This window comes from Girardinichthys multiradiatus, chromosome 21 (genome assembly GCF_021462225.1).
Source record: "Girardinichthys multiradiatus isolate DD_20200921_A chromosome 21, DD_fGirMul_XY1, whole genome shotgun sequence".
NCBI lineage: Eukaryota > Metazoa > Chordata > Actinopteri > Cyprinodontiformes > Goodeidae > Girardinichthys > Girardinichthys multiradiatus.
In genome coordinates, this window is record NC_061813.1 from 16641708 (window position 1) to 16665837 (window position 24130).

At 40.7% G+C, this 24130-nt stretch overlaps 1 protein-coding gene and 1 long non-coding RNA gene across 5 annotated transcripts; both read left to right on the forward strand.

Annotated features, from left to right (window-relative positions):
* The first annotated feature begins 6343 nt into the window (after positions 1-6343).
* LOC124858322 (B-cell receptor CD22-like) lies at positions 6344-11678 on the forward strand. Its single transcript, XM_047350316.1, has 7 exons — positions 6344-6431; positions 6626-6994; positions 7539-7838; positions 7913-8170; positions 9079-9157; positions 9260-9281; positions 11380-11678. Coding segments are annotated over exons 1-6 (1071 nt in total). The 5' UTR covers positions 6344-6367; the 3' UTR covers positions 9261-9281; positions 11380-11678.
* A 7172-nt stretch (positions 11679-18850) lies between these two features.
* LOC124858120 lies at positions 18851-22752 on the forward strand. Of its 4 annotated transcripts, XR_007035756.1 has the most exons (5): positions 18920-18955; positions 19784-19883; positions 20409-20663; positions 21448-21540; positions 21987-22752. It is a non-coding gene; the product is annotated as an uncharacterized LOC124858120 (long non-coding RNA). The 4 variants fall into 4 exon arrangements; XR_007035755.1 differs by lacking the exon at positions 19784-19883 and having other exon boundaries at positions 18851-18955; XR_007035754.1 differs by lacking the exon at positions 19784-19883 and having other exon boundaries at positions 18914-18955; positions 20363-20663.
* Positions 22753-24130: the final 1378 nt, after the last annotated feature.

Here is a 24130-nt window from a genome sequence, read left to right on the forward strand (position 1 = left end):
CCAACACAAATGGCAAAATACACAATTTCAATCCTAAATAATGGGGAAACGCATATTTAAATTTGATAGCGTTTAATTGGGAAACACATCTTACACTGGCTTTTTTCTGGACTTTGACTGTGCAAAGTGGTGTATAATATCTTCAAAATCAAGGCCACTAACAAGAAGGCCAGAAGACGAAGACTGACCGCTTTTCCTGAAGTTAATTGTGGACGCACGGTTAACTTACTCCCCACCTTTCCTCGCTCAGAAGGAAGACAACCACAAGTAAAACCCATCCTTTATTTTTATTTCTTTATTAGAAGGCCTGGGCAGGGTCAGAGGTTGTAGTGCGATGAGAATCGCTAGTTAGAATCTAATGTGTTCTGAATGATATCTGCATGTAACCTTGCTTATTGAAACTTTGATGTGCTGTGCTGATGTCTGAAGCTGCTGCGCTCCCAGCTCTGTGCGTGTTTTACCACCTGAGAGTCAGCGCAGGTGCGCTGTGAGACTGGACTGCTGAAATAACCTCATGGTGAAATTCCCCATTTTTCTTTGTCTCCAACCTCACTGCTGGCTAGCTGCCGCCAAAAGTTTTATAACTCTTTGTCTGCTCAGGAGTTGGGGGAGGTTTTACGAGTCAGAATAACTGAGTTACAGTTGGAGCTGCGCCCCCCACTCTCCACTCACCACCACACCCCTTCGTCATATTCTCAATTTTGCCATTACTGCTGGTTGATTCAATACACACACACTGCTGTTTTCTTTATTTTGCTTAGTTAGATAATTTACCCCTTTTATGTAGAACTTTGCATGTTGAGTAGATGATTCAATAAATATTCACGTAGATAAACAGAAGGCGTTCTGTGTTTATTTTGTGCAAGAGTTATTCGTCAGTCAAGATAAGGTTAAAGTTCCACACGTTTCGGCAGAAACGGTCAATTAAACAGTGACATCTCCGGTAATAGTTATTAATTATTATGGAGTATTTAACGGTTGTAATTGTCAAAGGCGTTGAGCCACAATTACAACACCAGAAACATCTCTGGTCTCGATTCATAAATGAGGATTTTGGTTAAGAAATTGATTTTGTCAAATTATGATTTTTAATTATAATTATTGATCAAGATTACTTAATCAATAATCATACTTCCAACAATGGTGTGTAATGAATTAGTAGGTTTTGTTTTTTCAAGTGCGCCTGGAGCCCACTGTATTTGCCAGACACGTTGCTAGCATTGTCATAACTTTGGCCACGACAGTTTGACAAGTCTAACCCGAAGTCTCGCACCATTTCAATCACAGATTCAGCTAGGCTTACACCTGTGTGGCTGTGAATGGGCTCAAACCCGATGAATCTTTCCCCTACTCTGCCATCTGCACTGACAAAATGAAAAACAAATGTGAGCTGATCTACGTGTGCGAAATCTGGTGTTGAATCAGCGGTTACAGAGAACTATTTCGCATGTCTGATTTCCTCTGCTATCACTTGCTTAGTTTTGTCACCCAATATGAAATAAATTATTCGCACACAGTTGATGACAGGTAAGATGGCTTACCTCTACCCTTATTGCCATGCTTCGTAAGGTGCCCCTTTAAAAAGGGGTCAAACTCCGCGATCAGTTCAAGTAACCCCAAATAGTTCCCATTGTGTGCGGAGCCCAGCAGTTCGTTGTCGCCTCGAAAGGGCAGTCCTCTCGCTCCCAGAAATGTAATAACAGCAACCACACGTCTAAGGACTTCTTTCCAGTACTGCTGTTCGGTCTCACACTGACGGGCAAGAGAAGCGTCCACTCTGCATGCGTATTTAGACCTTTGCAATAAAGACAGCATGTTTTGTTTATGTTCTGCACTCTTTTCATGATCACTAACCCTCTCTGGATGTTTTCAATCCCAGAATCCGCTGATAAATGCATCCTATTGGGATGACAGGAGTTTGCAGGCATAGCAATAAACTGATCCAGTTGAAGGGGAGTAAAGCAGACATTCCCTTGGCACAATTTGGTTGTTTTGGAGCCAGAAATGAAGCAAATCGGTGGTCAGGGAGCGTGTCCTACTACCTAGTCCGGACTCCCTTACTGATACAGGATATTTGGCACCCATTTCTGGAAAGCTGCAGGCCCTCGGTAAATCGCCTCTTCCTGGAACCACTCCGTAATAGCCCCCCACAGTGCAGGATCACCAGGAAGTATAGGCGTTGAGATGCAGGGACTGCTACTAGACTCAACGAGCGGCTCAGGTGGCGGTAAGACTGGAGGCCCGCCATCACCGCTTCCCTCAATGGTCACACTCGCAGCAGAATCTGGGCCACTGTTTGAAGATGCTGCCGGCTCTTCGTTCTCCGGGCTGTAAAGTAAGCTAGCGCCGGCGGTGAAGAAAAGTCCTGGCTAGCTGAGTTGTTCTCGTTGACAGAAGCTGACTTAATAAAACAGTCGTGAATGAAGAAATTACCTATTTTCGGTATATACTTTACATTTTCCGCGTTTCTGATGTCCTTCTCCTTTTTTAATTTCCGTTTCACACTCTCACTTAGCTTTTTCTCCATGTCTGAACTTCTTGAGTTGTATAGCGGCGCTTGACGTCACACAACCCGCTCAGTGCACATTGATCCGCTTCACCTTTGACCCGCCTCATGTATGTGGACTGACCAATAAGGAGAGGGTCTCAACTCATGCTCACTGTCACAGGGAGCGTCTCTCTATGCAGCGCAAGGGCTCCTGCGGAAAGTTTAACATCAAGCAGGAGAAAACCAGACATTTTGCTTGTGCCCTCACTAACCTGGGCCCCTTAGAGGCCGTGGGCCCCTGGGCAATTGCCCAGTTGCCCTTATGGTTAATCCGGCTCTGTTGTGAGTTAGTGTTTATCTTTAGATCTATTTTCCCTTTGGTTTATTTATAGTTTTGTTTCTCTGGTGTCCCTGCGTCTCCCATATATTACAGGTCCTTCTCAAAATATTAGCATATTGTGATAAAGATCATTATTTTCCATAAAAGTTCATTAAAAGGGTCTCTAAACGAGCTATGAACCTAATCATCTGAATTATTGAGTTAACTCTAAACACCTGCAAAAGATTCCTGAGGCCTTTAAAACTCCCAGCCTGGTTCATCACTCAAAACCCCAATCATGGGTAAGACTGCCGACCTGACTGCTGTCCAGAAGGCCACTATTGACACCCTCAAGCAAGAGGGTAAGACACAGAAAGAAATTTCTGAACGAATAGGCTGTTCCCAGAGTGCTGTATCAAGGCACCTCAGTTGGAAGTCTGTGGGAAGGAAAAAGTGTGGCAGAAAACGCTGCACAACGAGAAGAGGTGACCGGACCCTGAGGAAGATTGTGGAGAAGGGCCGATTCTAGACCTTGGGGGACCTGCGGAAGCAGTGGACTGAGTCTGGAGTAGAAACATCCAGAGCCACCGTGCACAGGCGTGTGCAGGAAATGGGCTACAGGTGCCACATTCCCCAGGTCAAGCCACTTTTGAACCAGAAACAGCGGCAGAAGCGCCTGACCTAGGCTACAGAGAAGCAGCACTGGACTGTTGCTCAGTGGTCCAAAGTACTTTTTTCGGATGAAAGCAAATTCTGCATGTCATTCGGAAATCAAGGTGCCAGAGTCTGGAGGAAGACTGGGGAGAAGGAAATGCCTAAATGCCAGAAGTCCAGTGTCAAGTACCCACAGTCAGTGATGGTCTGGGGTGCCGTGTCAGCTGCTGGTGTTGGTCCACTGTGTTGTATTAAGGGCAGGGTCAATGCAGCTAGCTATCAGGAGATTTTGGAGCACTTCATGCTTCCATCTGCTGAAAAGCTTTATGGAGATGAAGATTTCATTTTTCAGCACGACCTGGCACCTGCTCACAGTGCCAAAACCACTGGTAAATGGTTTACTGACCATGGTATCACTGTGCTCAATTGGCCTGCCAACTCTCCTGACCTGAACCCCATAGAGAATCTGTGGGATATTGTGAAGAGAACGTTGAGAGACTCAAGACCCAACACTCTGGATGAGCTAAAGGCCGCTATCGAAGCATCCTGGGCCTCCATAAACCTCAGCAGTGCCACAGGCTGATTGCCTCCATGCCACGCCGCATTGAAGCAGTCATTTCTGCCAAAGGATTCCCGACCAAGTATTGAGTGCATAACTGTACATGATTATTTGAAGGTTGAAGTTTTTTGTATTAAAAACACTTTTCTTTTTGTGGTCGGATGAAATATGCTAATTTTGTGAGATAGGAATTTTGGGTTTTCATGAGCTGTATGCCACAATCATCTGTATTAAGACAATAAAAGACCTGAAATATTTCAGTTAGTGTGCAATGAATCAAAAATATATGAATGTTAAATTTTCATCATTACATTATGGAAAATAATGAACTTTATCACAATATGCTAATATTTTGAGAAGGACCTGTATACATTAAAGCTGCACTACCAGGTAGTGGCTGTATGTGCTCATACTCACCCCACCCTTATTATGGAGAATATAAATTTAAAAAATGTATACCTTTAAAGATTGTATTGACTTTTTAAAACATGTAACTGATTTAACATTGTCAAAATTACTTTTAATTTAAAACTTATTTGCATGATTTCAAAACCGTTATGGTTAAGCCAGATTGGGTGTGTGCTAAATTAATCTAAGTGTAACATGTTGCTTCTGCCATATGTAGTCATGTTTTGTGGTTGAACATCATTAAGTAATGTTATTTTTGCATGATGTGGAATAACTTACGGTTAAGGTTTATTAAATTCAGTTATGCCAACAGAACCTAATGCTTTTTGGGTAAGATATCAAATAGCATGTACGGTGGCGCAGTTGGTAGCACTGTTGCCTTGCAGCAAGAAGGTCCTGGGTTCGATTCCCAGCCTGGGGTCTTTCTGCATGGAGTTTGCATGTTCTCCCCGTGCATGCGTGGGTTCTCACTGGGTATTCCGGCTTCCTCACACAGTCCAAAAACATGCCTGTTAGGTTAATTGGTCACTCTAAATTGTCTGTAGGTGTATGAACGAGTGTGTGTATGGTTGCATGTGTGTTGCCCTGCGATGGACTGGCAACCTGTCCAGGGTGTACCCCGCCTCTTTCCCATAGACTGCTGGAGATAGGCACCAGCTCCCCCGTGACCCACTATGGAATAAGCGGTAGAAAATGACTGACTGACTGATATCAAATGGCGTGTACAACTCCAGAACGGAAGGTGGCAGTAGTGTGCGAGCAGGGAGTGCTATTACAATCTTTACTTCGGGAAGGTGCAGAAGAAGGAAGAGCAAAACAAGGCGGACAAGTTGTGGAAGGCAGTAAGGTAAGTAATTTACCGTCCATCGACTTCTAAAATAAATAACTGCGCAGAAATTTCACATAACATTTTATTGTCAGCTCTATGATTTTGAACGATTAATTTCGTCACCGAGTATTTTCGTAGTGTGATATATTCCACGTGTGCTTAGCGTAGTATTAGCATTAGCTAGTCCGGTTTAACACACACATATCACTTTTGCCTGTAACAGGGTTAACAAAATGATGTAGATGTTTGTTTTCATTTAAATATCTAAAAAAAACAGTTAGAGCGTAAGCATGTCAATTATTGAATTTAGCACAATCTATGAGTTTATACTATTGAAACATAGAATTTCAAGCGAAACAACACTGTGATTTTTTTTTTTTCCTCTTCATTATCGGAAATATACCCATAATTATAGAATCACTCGAATCTTCTTGTTGCCACGAATCTCTGAAACAACCTCACTGTATTTTAAAGTCAGGAATATGGTTTAATTTATTGACATCTAATTTTTGTTTTCAATTAGATAATATTGGGTTTATTTAAATACATTTTGACTGGTGGTCATAATTCTCCATCCATCGTGTAATTTAATCTATAATTTACCTTTAAACTTTAATTTAATAATAGGAATTTTAAAATGTTTGGAGCAGACATCCTCTTTCATAGAAGAAGGAAGGATGATTGCAACAGACTAGTTTAACATGACTGGTGTTTTAAGAGAGAAGATGGTTATTTGATCTGCTGGTCGACAGAAATTCACAGATTAACTCATTTGAGTTGAATTTTGTCTTCACATCTACTTGGTAAGAAAATGTTTCTGACTTTGATTCTTAGTGCAACTTTTTAGCTTTGAAAATATTTTAATATGTGCTGAGAACCCCTGTTTGACTTAATTTATTTGAAAAGGTTCTGATTTCATATTCAAAATGCTTTTAAAATCCAATTCCCCTGACATTCTGATGTAGTTAATTCAGTTTTAAAATTTTATTTTACATTCTAATTTTTTACATTTCGGCACAAGTATATAACCTAAATATCTTAGTTTTGTTTTACTGACCTGTTTTCCTGATATTTCCAGTTTAAGAGATAAAGGAGGACTATCAGAATCTCATGGCAGCTCTGTCTGAGAACGTGTTGACAGTCAACATGTTACTGAGTGTCTTCTTTCTTCCAGGTGAGCTGTTTGTTCAACTTCGTTCATTTAGAAACATCACATGAATTATTTCTAGTTTGAAATATTAAATCTTGATATTGTTTAAAGGCTCCACATGTAACATGCTGCAGATGAACTGGAGTTAGTGGATCATGAACTTTCTCTGTAGGAAGACTTTGCTCCACATTGTTTTCATCTTTAGTTTGTTTTTACAGGTATTTATGCTAATAGTTGTGGTGGGAGAACACCACTCGTCACCATTACTACACCAAAGCCAACTGCAGCACTGAGCGAATCTTGCTTGAACGTCCCATGTAGCTTCACAGCTGCACCAGGAAGCACAGAATTTGACAGTAGTAAAGAAACCCGTGGAGCCTGGATTAAAGATAGAAATGATATTTATAACATCAATAAAGGAGTTAAAACAAATTTTGTAAATATTACTGGAAACCTGAGTCAGAAAAACTGCACCTCTCTGTTTTCTAATATAAATAAAAGTCAAGCAGGCGAATACTTCCTCAGAATCGATAATGGTGACTACAAGACAACAGCTTGTTCTGATCCGCTTCAGATAATAATTGAAGGTAAGAGTTTTACTCTACTCAACTCCACAAAGTTACAGAAATACTTTTCTAGCTTTGTCTTTATTATCAGCTCCCTGACACAAACTTCAAAGGATTATTAGCAACTGTTTTCACCAGTAATAAAACCATCTCTTACTAAGCCCTTTACCAGTTTATGTGTATATTTTATATTTACTGTATATTTAAGTGGATCTTATAGTCCAGTGTGGTTTGTGGTACTATGTCAGTAAGTTTGGAAGGAGGGAGAAACACAACCTGAAGAGACAAAGTCTTCTTGAACATCAGTTTGAAAGATTTAGTTTTTTATACTTTATATATCTCACTCTTTAGTTATTTTGGTGCTTCTGATAGTTTCAGAACAAATTTACAGCCAGGTTTCACACAACTATTTCATAGACTCTACAGTAAATGTTGTAGCATGAATGAATGTTTAACCTCATTGGGACAGAAGCCCTAAATAAAAACAGACAACACCTCACTATTGTGAGATGTTCACAATAATCTGACTCTTTTCAGTGTTTTTACGGTTAATCTCAAATCCCAGATTCTCCTTGGAGTCCCAGCATTAACATATCTGGTGGTGATCTGAAGGAGCATCAGTCTGTCACTATAACCTGCTCAGCTTTGACTCCCTGTCCACACTCACCTCCTGAACTCACCTGGAATCTCCAACAAGACTCTCACAGACAAACAGAGAAAAACACAGATGGAACCTTTACAACTAAAATCCAGGAGAACATCACTCTGTCAGACACACATGATGGATACATCAGATGTTCTGCCAGATATCCTGTGAATGGAGGAAACAAGACAGCAGAGACAGCAGTGACTCTCAGTGTTTCATGTAAGTGATCCTGTCAGCACGTCATGGTTCATCTGTTTCTGATCAATAAACTTAATGTGTCCCATTTTCCTCAGATGCTCCTAGAAACACCTCAGCATCCATCAGTCCATCAGGTTTGGTGTCAGCAGGTAGCTGGGTGGAGCTGAACTGCTCCAGCAGAGCCAAGCCTCCTGCCAGCTTCACCTGGTTCAGGAACAGCAAACATGGAGCCATTAATGTATCTGTGGGGCAGGTTTACAGCTTCAGTGTCACTGAGGGAGGAGAGTTTTACTGTGTGGCTACAAATGATCTGGGTCAACAGAGATCATCTGTGATTCTTGTTAGTTTTGGAGGTAATTAATAACTGGTATTCAGAATTACCACATCATTTGATGTTCTAACAACCTTTCCTCTTAGGCCATATTACTAGAGTTATAAAGACCACATGGTGTGATGTTCCAAAAACCTTTTAACTGAGTCCATTTAACTATTAATTCTTCATGTTAATTGGTTGAAGATGAGCTGCTGCTAAGCCTCCTGCCAGCTGCAACCTGGTTCAGGAACAACAAACATGGAGCCATTAATGTATCTGTGGGGCTGGTTTACAGCTTCAATGTCACTGAGGGAGGAGAGTTTTACTGTGTGGCTACAAATGATCTGGGTCATCAGAGATCGTCTGTGATCCTTGTTAGTACTGAAGGTAATGAATAACTGATATTTAGAGTTCTAAAGACCACACGGTGTGATGTTCTAAAAACCTTTTAACTGAGTCAATTTAACTATTAATTCTTCATGTTAGTTGGTTGAAGCTGAGCTGCTCCAACAGATCCAATTCTTCCCTCAGCAGCTTCATCTGGTTCAGTAACAGCAAACATGGGGCCATTCATTTTTTTGTGGGGCAGGTTTATAAATGACCAATATGACAGACAAACAAACGTGTTACTGTGTAGCTGCAAATACTCTTGGTAATCAGATATTATAAATTTGGAAATTTAGGATAAACACAGACAAAAAACCCAATCTTGACAAGCTGTTCTTTTTGGATCCTTCTAAGATTTTTGTTTTTAGCACCATGTAAGATTTTTATTTCAAACAAATCTAAACAACTCACTGAAATGTAGACAAATACTAAATCACTAAAAGTATTCTATGTTAAGGCATGATTTAGGTTCAGGTACTTAAATTGTGCACAAATGCTCTGACAAACTATCAACTTAGTTTTACTCTTAGATGTTTAACATGAAATATTGTTTTCATCTAGTGTCTGGAGTTGGTGTCTGTATCACAGTGAAGATCCTGGGATTAGTAATGCTCTGCAGTGCAATCATCATCTTTGAATGGTGAGGCAGTTTTCTATGAGTTGATACTTTGCTGCCTGACACCTGTTATATGGTGACGTTAAATATTTGGTAATATAAATCTAATCTCTTTCACTGGTTTAGATTCTTCAAGAAAATGACAAAGGTAAGATAACTAAGATGACAATGTTCATAATTGTGGCAGTTTTAGATTTAAAGTAATCATTTTACTTTATTTTGTTTAGGCTTATAGTTGTTGAGTTGGGTTTAGGTTCTGTGCAGAATACTAAAGGTAAATAAGAATTAGAAAATTTGCTCCAAAGAGGAGATTTGTAAGATGAGAAGTGGGTTTTGAAATTAACCTTGAAATAGGATTTAAGCACACTTCACTTCAATTTCTAATTTAAAAATGTTTATTATTGGTCTGATGTAATATTTTAATCTTAAATGTTGTGCTTTTATTAGTTTTAATCATAATTAACAGAAAATAAGCTTGAAAACATCAGTCTGAGTGTAATTAATCTATATAGGGTTTGACTTAGTGAATTCACTCACTAAAATAAGTCAAATCAAGTTTATTAATATAGCGCTTTTCAGCAACAAGGCACTCAAAGCGCTGTACATGAGGAAAAACATTACAATGATCAAACACAGAAAAACAAATCAAATGACACTAATAATCCTTGGGAGTAATAATTAATAATCCTTCCGGGTTTAGTGGTAGAAATTGGTTCCAAGCCACTCTTAATAATAAAGCATCTTATGCTAAAAGAAGATGATAATATTGATAGTTTCATCATTCCACTTCTAACTAGGGAAGTCGCTGGTACAAAACAGCTTTAATTCACATGTTCAGGTGCTAATAATATATTACTTTTACTGGTACTGAAGTTGTACTAAGTAATAACAGTCCATTGTAGTCTAACTAAGAAAGCCGGGTCATTGGTGTAAGAGCAGCTATAGTCCAAATTTTCTATTACTAATGTTTAGTTTTCGCTGGTAATCCTTCTGATAAAACTAAAAATCTATGAAAATGTAATGAAATCACGCAATTAGGTGCAGGGCTAAGCAACACACAAGAAGAAAAGATTTTGCAAGAGTTCAGTGGAATCCTGGGGGTGTGAATATATAACTGTGATTTTGTGTGCAAGAATTAGACCGTCAACACAGATAGAGCGCCATTGTCCTTGAGGAGAGAGATGGAAGTTTTCTCAATCGACTGCAAAGTCTTATCTGGGTCACAGCTGTTTGGGGTGCTGGGAAAGAGCAGCATGTTTACATAACATCCAGGAGATATTTTGTCGATAGCCACTTAGCAGAAGTTGCCAAGGCCATGTTGGGTCACCAGATTTAGAAAAACAATATGTGTTCTGGTTCAAGCAGTTGTGTGGATTTCTAACCACTTTAAGAGTTTTTACTGTTATCTCTCAATTGCGAATCCAAATATCCAAATTTCTGGGACATTCCCGCAGTTCTGGAGCGAACAACCTTCTCCATGATTAAATCCTTTCACCTCTGAGTCCAAAAGCCGCTTCCAGGCTACGATTCTGTTTAAGAACCGTATCCAGCTTGCAGCTTAGCTCTCTTAACAATTCAGTCTGAGCATTGATCGCTCTGCAGATTCCATCCAGCATCGCAGGCAGCTTTGGGATGCTTTGAACAGCTGCCCACGTTTTGCTACTCACTCGATAAGTCAGGTAACCGCCGGCTACAAAAAGCAGAAATCCTGTTATCAAAAATGTAAACGTCTTCTGCGTCATCAACCCACATTGTAATCAAGCACACAATCTTCCACTGTTGCCAGGAATCCATTGTGTATCCAGAGAAGATTGTACTGGCTGGGTAAGAGGGTTCTCCTTTACCCCGTCTTCCCGTGGAACAAATTTGATCAATTGCGTTGAGAGACCAGCTGACCAAATCCATAATTTGCAAGTTTGGAAGATATGTAAAGTGAGGCTCTGAGAAAAACACAGACAAAAGCAGAAGCAGAAGCAGGCAAAAGGGAGGGAAAGAAAACGCATGTGTCCTCCACCGAGAGCAGAGCAAGAAAAAATAACTTTTCAATAACATTCTGATTTATTGAGATGCAACTATATCCCCTAAAATCATAATGGAAGCCCCACCTTTTTTCTAGGAGAAACTGTGTTTTTGCAAAATATTTTACTGCACAATGCTTACAATGTTGGAATAATTACTAGTATGCTGGAAATGACACAAAAAATTGTTCTATATGAATAAATAATCTCTTTATTTCATGTCCACAGGACACAGAAAAAGCTGTTAACAGGGTGGTGGAGGTTCAGGCACCATGAACCACAAGGAGAATATTAAAATGTTACTTTTATTCTCAGAGGCAGGATTTATTTTTATTTTTTTTCTATTTCTGTCAGTGTATTTGTTATTTCATATAGTGAGTTATTTTCTTTCACTGAGGCATCCAGGCATGTAAATATTTAACATAAATGTTCAAAAGATGTAGAATAAAATGTCTGCTATGCTGTGGATTTTGCTTTTTCTAAATAAAAAGGAACAGAAACACAAAGTATGCAAATTAAACAGCAGACATCTTTGAATTTGTGTTTGTTTCTTATTCAGAAGATTACAATCAGCTGAGGTTTTAATGAAACACATTTTACACCCATACAGCTTTTTAATGCAGATGTGAAGTTGGACACAAAATGGAGTCAATCGCCCCTGAAGCATGATGTAAATGAGAAAGTATAGAGAACCTGAGATGGGAACATGCAAACACACCAGGGCAAACACTGAAATGCCACGTTTAATCTCACAATCTGGTTAGGAGTCACTCTTACACCCAGACAACATGCCGTATCACAGATTGTGATAACAGTGATCTCAGGTGACAACAGCTAACAAATGGCAAGTTATGATCATAATCAGAGTTTCTCATCACATACAACTCATGAAACTCTGGAGTTTTGGTTCATTTCTATGTTTTGTTTAAATTTAATAGGTTAAGTCCTTGACCCCATTTTGGTAGTCTTTAGAGGTTTCTTTTTAGATGTTGCTTCATGTTTTGTGCAGGCAGTGGTGCAGAACAGATGGTAATATGGCAAGTTTAACAGTATGCAGCAGGGCCATGCAAAGACCACTAAAGGGACGCTTAAAGTAAAAATAGGCACATATAACCGGATACTAGGGTGGAATATTAGCAAGAATCCCAGACAGCTTTTACAGTTCATTGTACTATGATGTACCACAAAGCAGTAAACATTGAGATAACATTGATATCGTTGAATCAAATCTAGGGAAAACTATAATGTAGAGCACAAACTATGCAAATGTCAGCCAGTCATTTTTTATACCGCTTCTTCGATAGCAGGGAAGCTGGTGCCTATCTCCAGCAATCTATGGGCGGGAGGTGGGGTACATTCTGGACGGGTCGCCAGTCCATCGCAGGGCAACACACAAACAACCAAGCACACACTCATTCACACACACACACCTAAGGGCAATTTAGAGAAACCAATTAACCTAACAGGCATGTTTTTGGACTGTGGGAGGGAGCCACAGTACCTGGAGAGAACCCACGCATGCACAGGGAGAACATGCAAACTCCATGCAGAAAGACCCCAGGCATCGAACCCAGGACCTTCTTGCTGTAAGGCAACAGTGCTACCAGCTGCCCCACCGCACAGCCCACCATCTATATGTGTATAATATATTTTATTGTGATCAGAATTTCACTCTGCAGGACTTCTTTCATCATAGGAATGTATTTAGATTTTCAAACCACCATATGAGCAAAATGTGTATATTAGAGCAAGACCAGCCAACATATTTAGTTTTTACACAATTAAACTGTTCAAAAATATAAACAGAAGGCATAATACAACATTTTTGTGTACTGCAATAAATGCCCTAATAATAAATAAAGCAGCCTGAATGTTCTGTGCTTACAGTGGGGGTGCAGATGATCCATTCAGAACAGCACAGGTTCTTACCCTTTGTACTCTTTCTAACCGAGCTAGTTAACGATCCGCTACCTTTGGCTGCTTTGAGCTTCTCAGACATCTTTTTTACAAGGCATCTTTGAACTTAAAAAAAACGCTATTGATAATCTAAAAAAAAAAATGAAATGCACTACCTGTTTTTTTCTTCTTGTATTTAAACAAAAATGGTTATTCAGTCAGTAGCTCAGCATAGCAAGAAGTTACTTGAGAGACACTGAGAGCCTCTGCAGGCTTTATTATAAGGAATTTTGTTTTAGAGTCTGGATCGTGGATTTTTTTTTTTTTTTACTAATTGCACGCTTCCACACGGATAGGAGCGCTTTGATTGGTCAATACATACTGTCAGGATCTGCCATTTTGGTTTTTGTGTTTGTTTACCTTTTCAGTTAGGTGTTCCTGTTCCTTTTGGTTTAGTGGCCTAATTATGTTTGGTGCTTCTTGGTTTTGTGACTATATTTATTTATGTGCTTCTGTTTTACTGTGTTCTGACATTTCCTTCACTTGTGCCCCTAAGTAGTTATTTAGTTATTATTTACTCAGAGGTTTGTTTCTCTTTAGATAAGTTGTTCTCTACAGCCTTGCCTATAGTAGAGTTCCCTCCCGTTCAGTTCTTTATGTTTATTTGTTCTCCCCGATTCCTTATGTTAGTATAGTTCTCTGTGTTTAATTCCTTTCTGGTAGTTGTATTTAGTTATTGGTTACTTCCCTTTACATTCTTGTTGTTGTGTTAGATTATTGGTTGTATTTGGTTTTCGCTTCCCTGCTCCTCCTTGTGAATCAGGGCCAGATTAACACTTCACTGTACCCTGGGCAACAATATTCAAGGACCCCATCATCAGGACCCCAGGATCACCATAATCTCTTAAAATACTAAATATATTACCGTAATATACAGTAAACATACTCAATAAATAAGCAACCACATTCACACCATTCAATTTTCATTTAATAACTTTTATCCCCAACACAAATGGCAAAATACACAATTTCAATCCTAAATAATGGGGAAACGCATATTTAAATTTGATAGCGTTTAATTGGCAAACACATCTTACACTGGCTTTTTTCTGGACTTTGACTGTGCAAAGTGGTGTATAATATCTTCAAAATCAAGGCCACTAACAAGAAGGCCAGAAGACGAAGACTGACCGCTTTTCCTGAAGTTAATTGTGGACGCACGGTTAACTTACTCCCCACCTTTCCTCACTCGAAGGAAGACAACCACAAGTAAAACCCATCCTTTATTTTTATTTCTTTATTAGAAGGCCTGGGCAGGGTCAGAGGTTGTAGTGCGATGAGAATCGCTAGTTAGAATCTAATGCGTTCTGAATGATATCTGCATGTAACCTTGCTTATTGAAACTTTGATGTGCTGTGCTGATGTCTGAAGCTGCTGCGCTCCCAGCTCTGTGCGTGTTTTACCACCTGAGAGTCAGCGCAGGTGCGCTGTGAGACTGGACTGCTGAAATAACCTCATGGTGAAATTCCCCATTTTTCTTTGTCTCCAACCTCACTGCTGGCTAGCTGCCGCCAAAAGTTTTATAACTCTTTGTCTGCTCAGGAGTTGGGGGAGGTTTTACGAGTCAGAATAACTGAGTTACAGTTGGAGCTGCGCCCCCCACTCTCCACTCACCACCACACCCCTTCGTCATATTCTCAATTTTGCCATAACTGCTGGTTGATTCAATACACACACACTGCTGTTTTCTTTATTTTGCTTAGTTAGATAATTTACCCCTTTTATGTAGAACTTTGCATGTTGAGTAGATGATTCAATAAATATTCACGTAGATGATAACAGAAGGCGTTCTGTGTTTATTTTGTGCAAGAGTTATTCGTCAGTCAAGATAAGGTTAAAGTTCCACACGTTTCGGCAGAAACGGTCGATTAAACAGTGACATCTCCGGTAATAGTTATTAATTATTATGGAGTATTTAACGGTTGTAATTGTCAAAGGCGTTGAGCCGCAATTACAACACCAGAAACATCTCTGGTCTCGATTCATAAATGAGGATTTTGGTTAAGAAATTGATTTTGTCAAATTATGATTTTTAATTATAATTATTGATCAAGATTACTTAATCAATAATCATACTTCCAACAATGGTGTGTAATGAATTAGTAGGTTTTGTTTTTTCAAGTGCGCCTGGAGCCCGCTGTATTTGCCAGACATGTTGCTAGCATTGTCATAACTTTGGCCACGACAGTTTGACAAGTCTAACCCGAAGTCTCGCACCATTTCAATCACAGATTCAGCTAGGCTTACACCTGTGTGGCTGTGAATGGGCTCAAACCCGATGAATCTTTCCCCTACTCTGCCATCTGCACTGACAAAATGAAAAACAAATGTGAGCTGATCTACGTGTGCTAAATCTGGTGTTGAATCAGCGGTTACAGAGAACTATTTCGCATGTCTGATTTCCTCTGCTATCACTTGCTTAGTTTTGTCACCCAATATGAAATAAATTATTCGCACACAGTTGATGACAGGTAAGATGGCTTACCTCTACCCTTATTGCCATGCTTCGTAAGGTGCCCCTTTAAAAAGGGGTCAAACTCCGCGATCAGTTCAAGTAACCCCAAATAGTTCCCATTGTGTGCGGAGCCCAGCAGTTCGTTGTCGCCTCGAAAGGGCAGTCCTCTCGCTCCCAGAAATGTAATAACAGCAACCACACGTCTAAGGACTTCTTTCCAGTACTGCTGTTCGGTCTCACACTGACGGGCAAGAGAAGCGTCCACTCTGCATGCGTATTTAGACCTTTGCAATAAAGACAGCATGTTTTGTTTATGTTCTGCACTCTTTTCATGATCACTAACCCTCTCTGGATGTTTTCAATCCCAGAATCCGCTGATAAATGCATCCTATTGGGATGACAGGAGTTTGCAGGCATAGCAATAAACTGATCCAGTTGAAGGGGAGTAAAGCAGACATTCCCTTGGCACAATTTGGTTGTTTTGGAGCCAGCAATGAAGCATATCGGTGGTCAGGGAGCGTGTCCTACTACCTAGTCCGGACTCCCTTACTGATACAGGACATTTGGCACCCAGTTCTGGAAAGCTGCAGGCCCTCGGTAAATCGCCTCTTCCTGGAACCACTCCGTAATAGCCCCCCACAGTGCAGGATCACCAGGGAGTATAGGCGTTGAGATGCAGGGACTGCTACTAGACTCAACGAGCGGCTCAGGTGGCGGTAAGACTGGAGGCCCGCCATCACCGCTTCCCTCAATGGTCACACTCGCAGCAGAATCTGGGCCACTGTTTGAAGATGCTGCCGGCTCTTCGTTCTCCGGGCTGTAAAGTAAGCTACCGCCGGCGGTGAAGAAAAGTCCTGGCTAGCTGAGTTGTTCTCGTTGACAGAAGCTGACTTAATAAAACAGTCGTGAATGAAGAAATTACCTATTTTCGGTATATACTTTACATTTTCTGCGTTTCTGATGTCCTTCTCCTTTTTTAATTTCCGTTTCACACTCTCACTTAGCTTTTTCTCCATGTCTGAACTTCTTGAGTTGTATAGCGGCGCTTGACGTCACACAACCCGCTCAGTGCACATTGATCCGCTTCACCTTTGACCCGCCTCATGTATGTGGACTGACCAATGAGGAGAGGGTCTCAACTCACGCTCACTGTCACAGGGAGCGTCTCTCTATGCAGCGCAAGGGCTCCTGCGGAAAGTTTAACATCAAGCAGGAGAAAACCAGACATTTTGCTTGTGCCCTCACTAACCTGGGCCCCTTAGAGGCCGTGGGCCCCTGGGCAATTGCCCAGTTGCCCTTATGGTTAATCCGGCTCTGTTGTGAGTTAGTGTTTATCTTTAGATCTATTTTCCCTTTGGTTTATTTATAGTTTTGTTTCTCTGGTGTCCCTGCGTCTCCCATATATTACAGGTCCTTCTCAAAATATTAGCATATTGTGATAAAGTTCATTATTTTCCATAAAAGTTCATTAAAAGGGTCTCTAAACGAGCTATGAACCTAATAATCTGAATCAACGAGTTAACTCTAAACACCTGCAAAAGATTCCTGAGGCCTTTAAAACTCCCAGCCTGGTTCATCACTCAAAACCCCAATCATGGGTAAGACTGCCGACCTGACTGCTGTCCAGAAGGCCACTATTGACACCCTCAAGCAAGAGGGTAAGACACAGAAAGAAATTTCTGAACGAATAGGCTGTTCCCAGAGTGCTGTATCAAGGCACCTCAGTGGGAAGTCTGTGGGAAGGAAAAAGTGTGGCAGAAAACGCTGCACAACGAGAAGAGGTGACCGGACCCTGAGAAAGATTGTGGAGAAGGGCCGATTCCAGACCTTGGGGGACCTGCGGAAGCAGTGGACTGAGTCTGGAGTAGAAACATCCAGAGCCACCGTGCACAGGCGTGTGCAGGAAATGGGCTACAGGTGCCACATTCCCCAGGTCAAGCCACTTTTGAACCAGAAACAGCGGCAGAAGCGCCTGACCTGGGCTACAGAGAAGCAGCACTGGACTGTTGCTCAGTGGTTCAAAGTACTTTTTTTCGGATGAAAGCAAATTCTGCATGTCATTCGGAAATCAAGGTGCCAGAGTCTGGAGGAAGACTGGGGAGAAGGAAATGCCAAAATGCCAGAAGTCCAGTGTCAAGTACCCACAGTCAGTGATGGTCTGGGGTGCCGTGTCAGCTGCTGGTGTTGGTCCACTGTGTTTTATCAAGGGCAGGGTCAATGCAGCTAGCTATCAGGAGATTTTGGAGCACTTCATGCTTCCATCTGCTGAAAAGCTTTATGGAGATGAAGATTTCATTTTTCAGCACGACCTGGCACCTGCTCACAGTGCCAAAACCACTGGTAAATGGTTTACTGACCATGGTATCACTGTGCTCAATTGGCCTGCCAACTCTCCTGACCTGAACCCCATAGAGAATCTGTGGGATATTGTGAAGAGAACGTTGAGAGACTCAAGACCCAACACTCTGGATGAGCTAAAGGCCGTTATCGAAGCATCCTGGGCCTCCATAAGACCTCAGCAGTGCCACAGGCTGATTGCCTCCATGCCACGCCGCATTGAAGCAGTCATTTCTGCAAAAGGATTCCCAACCAAGTATTGAGTGCATAACTGTACATGATTATTTGAAGGTTGAAGTTTTTTGTATTAAAAACACTTTTCTTTTTGTGGTCGGATGAAATATGCTAATTTTGTGAGATAGAAATTTTGGGTTTTCATGAGCTGTATGCCACAATCATCCGTATTAAGACAATAAAAGACCTGAAATATTTCAGTTAGTGTGCAATGAATCAAAAATATATGAATGTTAAATTTTCATCATTACATTATGGAAAATAATGAACTTTATCACAATATGCTAATATTTTGAGAAGGACCTGTATACATTAAAGCTGCACTACCTGGTAGTGGCTGTATGTGCTCATACTCACCCCACCCTTATTATGGAGAATATAAATTTTAAAAATGTGTACCTTTAAAGATTGTATTGACTTTTTAAAACATGTAACTGATTTAACATTGTCAAAATTACTTTTGATTTAAAACTTATTTGCATGATTTCAAAACCGTTATGGTTAAGCCAGATTGGGTGTGTGCTAAATTAATCTAAGTGTAACATGTTGCTTCTGCCATATGTAGTCATGTTTTGTGGTTGAACATCATTAAGTAATGTTATTTTTGCATGATGTGGAATAACTTACGGTTAAGGTTTACTAAATTCAGTTATGCCAACAGAACCTAATGCTTTTTGGGTAAGATATCAAATGGCGTGTACAACTCCAGAACAGAAGGTGGCAGTAGTGTGCGAGCAGGGAGTGCTATTACAATCTTTACTTCGGGAAGGTGCAGAAGAAGGAAGAGCAAAACAAGGCGGACAAGTTGTGGAAGGCAGTAAGGTAAGTAATTTACCGTCCATCGACTTCTAAAATAAATAACTGCGCAGAAATTTCACATAACATTTTATTGTCAGCTCTATGATTTTGAACGATTAATTTCGTCACCGAGTATTTTCGTAGTGTGATATATTCCACGTGTGCTTAGCGTCGTATTAGCATTAGCTAGTCCGGTTTAACACACACATATCACTTTTGCCTGTAACAGGGTTAACAAAATGATGTAGATGTTTGTTTTCATTTAAATATCTAAAAAAACAGTTAGAGCGTAAGCATGTCAATTATTGAATTTAGCACAATCTATGAGTTTATACTATTGAAACATAGAATTTCAAGCGAAACAACTTTGTGATTTTTTTTTTTCCTCTTCATTATCGGAAATATACCCATAATTATAGAATCACTCGAATCTTCTTGTTGCCACGAATCTCTGAAACAACCTCACTGTATTTTAAAGTCAGGAATATGGTTTAATTTATTGACATCTAATTTTTGTTTTCAATTAGATAATATTGGGTTTATTTAAATACATTTTGACTGGTGGTCATAATTCTCCATCCATCGTGTAGTTTAATCTATAATTTACCTTTAAACTTTAATTTAATAATAGGAATTTTAAAATGTTTGGAGCAGATAAAGATGTGTGATTAATTTGTGATTAATTATGATTAACCAGAGTTAGTATAGTGTTTGTATGTGTATTTAGTGTGGCTGTCAAACTATTAGATTTTTGTAACTAGTTAATAACAATATTACTGTGTGATTAATTATGATTAGTCATGATCAAAATACTAAAATGACTTGTATTTTGATGTTCTCCTTTTCTTTGAGCATGCTGTGACTGCAAGGGGAGAGGCTGGGTGTCCTAGTCTGTGCAAGACTTAAGATTTGAGGCAGAGTTATTTAAATATCCAGACGACATACACTCAGGGTATCTCTGATTATTATCCTTTTTTATTTTTGACAAAAAAATATAGATTCATCTATCAGTTCACTTTGCAATTCTATAGTAGTGCAACAAAAGTTTCAAGTGTTTGTTTATATAGCCACTAGTGAGTGGTCACTCTCTCTCTCTCTCTTTTATATATATATATATATATATATATATATATGTGTGTGTGTGTGTGTGTGTGTTACTCTCTTTCTGTCTATCTCTGTCCTACATTTGATCAATCTCTGGTCTAAATTACACAATACATTTTGTTTTTATAAATTCATCTTCTCAACTAATTTTAGTGAGTGAGAGAAGTAAATCTTACAAATATTAATAGATGTACAAACATAGACATAAACTAATAGTAATTATTCATTTTCTGAGTTTCCACTGGCTGTTTTCAGTTCATGGCACGAGGAGGTAAAATTTGCTGCAATAACTTGACATTTTGGCTTTCTCTCTCTCTCTCTGAATAGATCTCTCCTTTACTGTCATTGATTGCTCTCTCTCTGGTCATCACAGAAATTCAAGACCAAGTGTGTGGAGCCATTCACCTCAACTTCCATTAGTTCACAAAAGTGTCCCAGAAAAGGGGGTCATCTGCCAGTGACAGGCCTGAGTGTATAAATATATGTAAGGATGACATGAAAAGTTTTTGGTTTGCTGCAAAAGTTCCCTGAGCTGGATGCTCAATCATCAAAACTGCTCAAGTTTTTTGGCAAGAAGGGTGGTGCTGAGGGAAGAAAGGTCAAGATCATCCTGATGCCCCTGATCCAGGTAAAACAAAGTGGACAAACTGCCAAATGCATCACTGTAAAGTTGACATTTTAAGAGGAAATGTGATGGGGAGAAGTAAGACAATTTGGAAAGAGGGGGAACTTTGTCACTGTATGAAAAATGATTTGATTATAATTCTAAGTTTTGGTAGTAAAGTCAAATAACTTATTCTGTTAGCAATCTAGGCTGTGTGCCACTTAGTGACTTTCCACTGCCAGTACCATACTCTACCAGATTTGGAGAGGGTTTCCACTACCCCTCCTTCATATATCTAGCGTGAGACATGTGTGACTCAAATGATAAGACTGTGTTTTAAGAAGTGTGAAAAGTTTAAATCAACCATGTTCCACCACCACTTAAATATCTGCTGTGATTAGTGGTTCACTATTCTTGTGCTCTCTCGATAGAGTAACGAGTAGCTTGGCTCACTATATTTTTTTAAGTAACTTGCCCAACACTGCTTACAAAAAAAAACCTCCCAGGAATTGTTGGACAGGTACATTTTTGATTTTACTTGTTGAACACACACACAGGTTACAGCTTGCTTTAGCAGCAGTTTGAAACTTGGCATACAACCTGCATATAAGCAAATTTGCAATACAATATTGCAAATTCATATATCATAAAATTGATTGATAAAGATGAAATAGGTTACATTTGGAAAAAAAATGTTTCCTTTGTTTAATGTGGCATTAAGTGTGTAACATTTAATCTCCCTGTTGGTTAAAACGGTTTTCCTCATGTTTTTGTTTCCTGGCGTACTTTTTGCGGCCCACATACTCAGACTGACAACATTGATGTGAAAAGAGAGTGCCTCCATCAGGCGCTGTTGGTCTACCTGAACGAAGACCCAGAGAAAGTGGTGAAATAACACATGGTATGTAATTTATACATTTAAATGTATAATTTTCCTTATATTTACATCTTACAAAAGAAAATGTAATTATAGGTACACATTATGTTAATTAAATAGATGTTTTGCATTAGTCATTTGTCCCTTGAAGCAAAAAAAAAAAATCCATTGTTTAATATATGATATTTATGTTTTTATAAACTGTTCAGAGCTTTACCTTCAGGCTGCCGCTACAGAGACAGTTTCTTCCCCCAGGCTGTTTCTCTGTTGAACATTGAATAGAGTACAAAACAACAGCATACAGATGTTGCAAATGCACCTTCTTATTATATATGTGTATATTGTAAATTGTAAATATGTATATTCTGTAATGCAAAAACAAAACCAAAGAGCAAAGTGTACCGGAGTCAAATTCCTTGTTTGTATGTACGAACTTGGCAATAAAGCTGATTCTGATTTACTTTTTTCAGGGCTCTGATGTTGACAACGGTCAAGCTGAAATGGAGACTGTCTTCAGAGTATTTGTGATTCGCAGAGAAGGTGCAGAACGTGACGATGGTCCAGAGGATGTGGGTGTGGAGGGGGTACAAGTCCTCATTGAGCTGGGTAATGGAGCAGTTGCAATGCTGTTTGCTTTAGTTTATGCACTCAATCTCAGCTACCCCCCAGAGTGGAAATACACTTTCAAAGCTCTGCAGAAATTCATCATGAGGGTTGATGGACAGAGGTTCTCTAAGAAACTGCAGGTGCTGAAAACCCTACTTACGTGTTAATATTTTGCAGGGTAACTTGTCTTCAACAATGAAAGTATCCCGGAGTCATGTTGGGGAGCCGTTCAGTCAATATTAGTTTTTAAAAATGACAGTCTGTTTTTATGTTTCAATGCTCCCAATTGTTGCAAAAATGTGGAGAAGCTTTCTGTTCCTTGTTGATCTATTTCTGTGTTAACAGTGCTTCAAATTGTTGCCTTGTTTGAATTTGAAAGTCATGTGTATGGGTATTTCAGACTATTTTTCCATACAAAAGCAAAGATGATAATAGGTAAATCCGTTTCATCTGATTTAAAATTTTAAAATGAGACTGTATTTTAGCATTGCATATTATAGCATCAAAATACTCGTACTCGTCGGCTTCTGCTTCTTCCGGGACCGGGTCGCGGGGGCAGCAGACTCAGCAGAGACACCCAGACGTCCCTCTCCCCAGACACCTCCTCCAACTCCTCCGGGGAGAGCCCAAGGCGTTCCCAGGTCAGCCAAGGGACTTAGTCCCTCCAACGTGTCCTGGGCCATCCCCTGGGCCTCCTCCCGGTGGGACGCGCCTGGAACACCTCCCGAAGAAGGCGTCCAGGAGGCATCCGGTATAGATGCCCGAGCCACCTCAACTGGCTCCTCTCGATGTGGAGGAGCAGCGGCTCTACTCTGAGCCCGGCCACCCTACGGAGGAAGTTCATTTCAGCCGCTTGTATCCGGGATCTCGTTCTTTCAGTCATGACCCAAAGTTCATGGCCATAGGTGAGGGTAGGAACGTAGACCGACCGGTAAATCGAGAGTTAGGCTTTTCGGCTCAGCTCTCTCTTCACCACAATGGACTGGCACAGTGTCACCATCACTGCGGCAGCCGCAACAATCCGTCTGTCGATCTCCTGCTCCATTAGTCCCTCACTTGTGAACAAGACCCTGAGATACTTAAACTCCTCCACTGGAGGCAGGAACTCCGCTCCAACCTGAAGAGGACAAGCCACCCTTTTCCAGTCGAGAACCATGGCATCAGACTTGGAGGAGCTGATCTTCATCCCAGCCGCTTCACACTCGGCTGCAAACCAACTCAGCACATGCTGTAGGTCTTGGCTAGAGGGGGCCAGCAGGACCACGTCATCTGCAAAAAGAAGAGACGAAATCCTCTGGTCCCCAAACCAGACTCCCTCCAACCCTTGGCTGCGTCTAGAAATCCTGTCCATAAAAGTTATGAACAGGACTGGTGACAAAGGGCCGGAGTCCAACATGCTCCGGGAGCAGGTCCGACTTAGTGCCGGCAATGCGAACCAAACTCCTGCTCCGCTTGTACAGAGACCAGATGTCCCCTAATAAAGGGCCCCCGACTCCATACTCCTGGAGCACCCCTCACAGGGCATCATGGGGAACACAGTTGAATGCTTTCTCCAGGTCCACAAAACACATGTGGACCGGTTGGGCAAACTCCCATGACTAGGGTGGCTGAGGATTGTGATCCCCCTGTAGTTGACTCTCTGGTCAACCTTCTTATGAAGGCGGATCACCACCCCAGTCTGCCAGTCCAGAAGCACTGTCCCCGACCGCCACCTAATGTTGAAGAGGCATGTCAACCATGACAGCCCCACAACATCTAGAGACTTTTTGTACCCCGGGCGGATCTCATCCACCCCCGAAGCCCTGCCACCGTGGAGCTTTTTAACCACCTCTGTGACTTCCGCCTGGGTGATGAAAGAGTCCAACCCCAAGTCCCCAGCCTCTGCTTCCACCAGGGAATGCCTAATGGCAGGATTGAGGAGATCATCGAAGTACTCCTTCCACCACCCGAGTTTTTGCCACAGCCCGGACCGCTGCACGCTTGACTTCACAGTACCCGTCAGCCGTCT

Coding starts and splice junctions, on each gene's coding strand:
- LOC124858322 (XM_047350316.1), top strand. CDS start 6,368: ATGGCAGCTCTGTCTGAGAACGTGTTGACAGTCAACATGTTACTGAGT. Junction 6,432..6,625: donor GAGTGTCTTCTTTCTTCCAG/GTGAGCTGTTTG, acceptor TTGTTTTTACAG/GTATTTATGCTAATAGTTGT. Junction 8,171..9,078: donor GATTCTTGTTAGTTTTGGAG/GTAATTAATAAC, acceptor GTTTTCATCTAG/TGTCTGGAGTTGGTGTCTGT.